This window comes from Nannospalax galili, unplaced genomic scaffold, assembly GCF_000622305.1.
Source record: "Nannospalax galili isolate Female #2095 unplaced genomic scaffold, S.galili_v1.0 scaffold1145, whole genome shotgun sequence".
Classification (NCBI taxonomy): domain Eukaryota; kingdom Metazoa; phylum Chordata; class Mammalia; order Rodentia; family Spalacidae; genus Nannospalax; species Nannospalax galili.
Window position 1 is genome coordinate 155,212 of NW_008352265.1, and position 5,854 is coordinate 161,065.

The following is a 5,854-nucleotide window of genomic DNA, read 5'->3' on the forward strand; positions in this document are numbered from 1 at the left end:
AGCAGGCCTGTCTCTGTGTGTTTGTCAGCATAGTCCAGTGTCCTCAGTTGCTACTTTCTGTTGCTATAGGTGATTCATCTGGAGAAAATCACTAGTGAAATGGGTTCTGCCTCACAGGCTAGCATCCGCCTCACATCTCTTAAGAAGACCCTGGCCACCAGGCTCGCGCCGCGCGTCCTACTGCCGGCCATTAGCAGAACTTTCAAGCAGATCCAAAAGAACTGGAAGGTAAGGTCCGATTCAGTTGGACTTTGGAGAGGGGAGGGTGGCACCGAAGTGTTTACGTGTTTGCCTCCGGGAGCATAGGGCCGTTCACTGCCGGTGAGAACACGTTGCACTCCAAGACGACCAACCTGGTGCTCTTTGCTATGTTCACATAGAGTCACATGGGCCCATTCATGAGCGTCCTGCAGGAGCACATTGGGGTGATGAAGAAAGAAGAGCTCTTGTCCCACCAGGCTCAGCTGACTACCTTTTTCCTGGAGGCCCTGGACTTTCGGGCACAGCACTCAGAGGTGAGCTGGTCCTCACACCCCTCACCCTGGAGTCGTCATCTCTCTGTGCAAGAGCCAGAGGAAAATCTAGCCACCTGCCTGTCATCCTTGCCAGAGCTTGTGCTGTCTAATCTGGTCTTTCATTTTCAGGATGATCTGGAGGAAGTTGGGAAAGCAGAACGTTGGATCGTTGACTGCCTGGTGGCCATGGTGGTGAAGCTCTCGGAGGCCACGTTCAGACCTCTCTTCTTCAAGGTGAGGCTTTCTTCCTGCATCTCCTCTAACTGTAAGCGGCAGGATGAGTAGATGATGTCAGTGTTCTCTCTTGGTTGTAGCTGTTTGATTGGGCCAAGACAGAAGATGCCCCTAAGGACAGGCTGCTGACATTTTACAACCTGGCTGACCGCATAGCTGAGAAACTGAAGGGCCTTTTCACTCTGTTTGCTGGTCACCTGGTAAAGCCCTTTGCAGACACCTTGAACCAAGTGAACATCTCCAAAACAGGTAGGAGCTCCTTGGCTCTGTGCACAGACTTGCTCTGTGCATCCTGCACAAGCGGCTAGCATGAGACTGCCAGCGCTCAGAAAAGATGGAAGGCTCTTGGCTTTTCTGCTCAGGAAAGTGAGCTTGTACTTTATTGTCATCCTGACACAATGGAGGGTCACAAGTAATCATTGACTCAGGAGCAAGAGTAAAGCTAGTGGGTATTGGTCTTGGGAATGACTTTGCAGTAGTACATTGGGTTGCGGAAGGAGCTCGCTGACCAAGTGCTTCCCTGGCATGGGTGAGGCTCTGGGTTCCATCTCCACATTCAGATCTGTCTGTCTCCTGTGCAACCTACGTGACTCATGGTAAATAATTTAACTAGCCCACTGGGCATCAGAATCTTAGCCACTTGCCAAAAAGAAAACACTCTCTAAGAGACCATCCATTTTGCTTCTGTCTTGATTTCTTTCTAGATAATTTGTGACAGTCTTCTGGTTGTAATTATTTTAGTAGCAATTCGCTGTTATGTGCTGGAGATTAAACTGTGATTTTTCTGTTTTCATTCTCTTTGCATCTACAGATGAAGCATTTTTTGACTCCGAACATGACCCTGAGAAGTGCTGTTTGCTGTTGCAATTCATACTGAACTGCTTATATAAGATCTTCCTTTTCGACACCCAGCATTTTATGAGTAGAGAGAGGACAGAAGCCTTGATGATGCCCCTGGTGGATCAGGTAACTCACAGCCCGCTGTCACTGAGGCCTCCTGGGTCAGTTTCTGTAGGCTTTATGTATGCGAAATGACAGCTCGCACAGCTTTTTAAAAGGTGTTTAAGGAGGAAGGGTCTTTTTATAAAATGGTTATTCAAAATAGATTTTTCTTCACTATTGAGTTTTTCAAAAGGAAGACAAGGTCTTGGGGCAACTTAGGGCAGAAGAGTTTGTCTCTGCTTATTTACCACCTGTCACTATAGAGCAGGGACCATGAAGGACGCTGCGTACTCAGCCTCGTGGTCACCTAGATTCTTCATATAGTCCAGGACCACCTGCCCGGGGAGGGGTGTCCCCACAGTGGGCTGGGCCCCCTCACATCAACTAACAGTCAAAACAGCCTGTCACAGACCAACTGATAAAGTTAATTACTCAATTGAGAATGGCCTTTTTCAGGTAATTCTAGGCTGTGTCAAGTTGACAGTTAATGCATGGCCACTTTATCCATTAAAAAGTTGCGTTAGTTGTGGTTAACTAGGCCTCACTGGTCATGTCTCAGGGTTGACTGCCCCCACAGGATAGTACTCCCCAGGTCTTCTGGAGGGAAAGCTTGATGTAAGGATTGTTGCAGCTGTTTGAGTTCCAAAGGAGGAAAAACTGGCCCAAGAGACAGTACTAGAGTAGGATGTACTTTGTGAGCCTACTGCTGCCGTGCGAGAGTACAATACACACCAGCGATGTTTCAGAAAGAAGGTGCAGCCCGCCACTGACAGCCCTCATCTCACTCTTCCCAGCTGGAAAACAGGCTTGGGGGAGAAGAGCGGTTCCAGGAGCGGGTGACAAAGCATCTTGTGCCTTGCATTGCGCAATTCTCTGTGGCCATGGCAGATGACTCCATGTGGAAACCCCTGAACTACCAGATTCTGTTAAAGACAAGAGACTCTTCCCCCAAGGTGAGAACTGTGGGCCCCAGGCTCCAGCCACCCTCCCATGAGTGTGGCTAAGTGCTTACTAGGATCTTGGGTGTTGGCCCCAGGGCACTAACAGGAAGGGCTGGCTTTTGGAGTTGTCTGCTTTGTTGTATAGAATTCTAGGGCTTGGGGAGATGGCTCAGTTGATAAAATCTAGCTATGCCAGCATGAGACCCACGCTTGTCCCTAAAACCCATGTTCAAGAGCTAGGCATGGTAGCTCCTATCAGGGAGTTCCAGGTAAAACAGAAAGAGTACATTTCAAAAGAACCTGAGGTTGACCTCTGGCCTTCGTATGTGTATGCACTTACCCCCATAAAAAATACATATAGAGAATACACACATAAAGAATTGCTTATTTTTTCTGTTTTTCATAAGTAGCCATCACAAATCCATACCCCTAGGATTGGTAGGTGCAAGCTACTTTCTAAGTCTCAAATAATAAAAACTTGGAAGTAATTCATTGTGTTTTTGTTTTTTGAGACAAGTGTCTTGATGTAGCCCCAGCTGGCTTGGAACTTGCTATGTAGACCAGGCCGGCTGGCACCACGGTGCACTTGCCTCTTCCTCCAGAGATCTGGGATTGAAGGCACGCACCAATATGCCCGGCATTTCTTGTTTTTCTAAGTGCCACTTAAACATCACTGTGCCCCTGACAGCAGTGGTTTTGGTGTCTGTTACATCATGTCCTTTGTACACGAAGTTGATTTTGTTTCGTATGGAGGCTGTAGAAATAGAGAGCCATGGCATGTCCCCTACCTGGAGTTTCCCAGCTGTCTTACTAACAAGCACCATCTCACAGACTTGTATTAGAGCCTCACTGGGTAAAACAGACCACAGCAGACTTTTATTACTAGGGTTTATTATTAGTTTAAATTGGCAGCATTTGTTAATTAGGACAGAAAACCAATGAAGCTATCATAGGTTCTTACATAAACTGCAGCATCAGATTTATTTCAGTATTTTATTTTGGTTGCATGTGATCAAGAAAATCTTGACTCAATGTAAATAGTTATGGAAATTATTCCAAACTAGAAAAAAGGGTGTTTGGTTCGAAATGATTTGCTGTCAGTGTTAGTAACTGATTGCATTCCTCATCATGGCTGAGGTGTGTTGAGAAACACCCCATTTTTGGTGTCTTAGATTCCAGCATGATTGTTGTGACCACAGTGGGTAGGTGAGTTGGGAAGGGGGGGTTCCAGAGGTGGTGGAGGTGCACCACCGCCAGATCAGCATCACCACCAGATCAGCACCATCTCAGGCAGGCCAGTGAGCCCAGCACCACTGTAGTTCCATTTGTGACACCCTGTGTGCACGTGGCATTTCACCACCTGGTTTTACATGTATTTTGTGGGGGAAGCGGCACGTGCATGCCACAGTGCACATGTGGAGGTCAGATAGCAACTCTGGAGGCCGGTTCATTTCCGCTACCATAGGGGTTCTGGGGACTGAATTCAGTCACTGGGCTCTTTGTTGTTTTTTCATTGTTGTTTTTAAAGGAAAATAACATAAAAAGACATTCACATTTTAAAGAGAGCTACAGTTAAAACAGTTTGAGAAACACAGATGTGTAAGGTTACTCTTACTCCAAATAGATTCCAGATGGCTAAATAGTGTTATTCTAGGATGGAAGTCGATTGGGCATAGCCACGATGTGAAATAATGTCTCCTTAAGAGGAGCGTATCCAGTCCGCCAGGTCCCTGGTGAATAGCTGTGTGATGAGATGGCCTTCTCACTGAGGCCTTGGCTTCTTCCAGGTGCGTTTTGCAGCCTTAATTACTGTCTTAGCGCTGGCTGAAAAGCTGCGGGAGAATTACATCGTCCTGCTCCCAGAGTCCATTCCTTTCCTGGCGGAACTGATGGAAGGTAAGTCCCAAACTCTGTGACTGACTACAGCAGCATCCTGTACACAGGTTTGAATGTTGGGTCCTGCCCTGCCCCTGTGCCCGGAACAGCGAGCACAGTGTTAATAGTCTCTTACCCCGTGGTAACCGGTAACCCTCCGTCTCCCCCTCAGATGAGTGTGAAGAAGTAGAACATCAGTGCCAGAAGACCATCCAGCAGCTGGAGGCTGTGCTGGGGGAGCCGCTCCAGAGCTACTTCTGATGCAGAGGCCTCTGAGGCTGCGCACTCTGTGAAGAGTTCCATTTTTCTATTTTTACTTTGAGGGGCGTGGTGCCATGTTACTTTTGGTACTTTTGACCCCTGATGATATTTAATGTCTTTTTGTACAAAGTTGCTAAGGAGTAAACGGGCAGTTTTTATATAAACTGTCACCATTTGTGTCTGTTCTGAGTGGTGTTCCTAATGAGGCACGTTTCAGAACCTAAGACTAGCACCCTCTCTCTCTCTCAGCCCCCTCACTTGCTGTATCACTCTAGGTCAAAAGAATAGCACCATGCAGAACGGCTTCTGCTTCGCTCCAGCCACTTGGCGTTTTAGTTTGGGTTTTGTTTTTTTTTTAATATTTTATTTTTATATTATGTGTATGTGTGTATTGCCTGCATGTAGGTAAGTGCACCCATGTCGTGTGATGCCGGCAGAGGTCAGAAGAGGCTGTCGGATCCCCTGGGACTAGGTTGTTAGCTGCCATGTGGGTGCTGGGATTCGAACCCAGGTTTTCTGCAAGAACAGCCAGTGTTCTTAATCACTGAGCCATCTCTCCAGCCCCTGGTTTTCTTTTTGACTGGATTGGCAGCTCAGCCTTGTATGTGAGCCTGCAGAGGAGGGCAGTTTGGCCAGGAGGGGCAGTATGCTGCTGAGGAAATAGCCCACATCTGACTGATGACACAGGAAGGGAGGGGGCCACAAGCCAGTGACAGTTTTGAAGTTGTCTAGTGTTGTGGTGAGGCTGGAAAGTGGGGGTCCTCAAACAGAACTGAACCAGTCTGCCTCTGAAGCACTGGCATTATCCCATAGAATATTCTAACTTAATAAAAAATTAATGCAGAATTATGACAAGCAGAAGGCCATTCTACAGTTAGGAGTAAGGCTCAGTGGTTAACAGCACATACTGCTTGCCCAGAGACCCGAGTTCAGACCTCAGCACCCGTGTCAGGCAGTTAGGATGCCTGTAACCCTAGTTCTGGGATCCGATGCCTCAAGCCTCCATGGACGCTTACACACGCACATGCACACACACAAAATGAAAAAAAATTTAAAGTCAGTATTAATAGTTTCATGCAAAACAAG

General features: G+C 47.2%; 1 protein-coding gene across 1 annotated transcript in view; it reads left to right on the forward strand.

The window, feature by feature from the left end:
• The window catches only part of Heatr1 (HEAT repeat containing 1), a 49,060-nt gene extending 44,124 nt beyond the window's left edge, over positions 1 to 4,936 (forward strand). Inside the window, exons 37-44 of the mRNA XM_008849088.2 lie at positions 70 to 228; positions 381 to 515; positions 645 to 749; positions 830 to 998; positions 1,561 to 1,715; positions 2,486 to 2,644; positions 4,420 to 4,528; positions 4,680 to 4,936. Coding sequence (XP_008847310.1) covers positions 70 to 228; positions 381 to 515; positions 645 to 749; positions 830 to 998; positions 1,561 to 1,715; positions 2,486 to 2,644; positions 4,420 to 4,528; positions 4,680 to 4,768 — 1,080 coding nt within the window. The 3' untranslated portion in view covers positions 4,769 to 4,936. The remainder of the gene's footprint in view (positions 1 to 69; positions 229 to 380; positions 516 to 644; positions 750 to 829; positions 999 to 1,560; positions 1,716 to 2,485; positions 2,645 to 4,419; positions 4,529 to 4,679) is intronic.
• Positions 4,937 to 5,854: the final 918 nt, after the last annotated feature.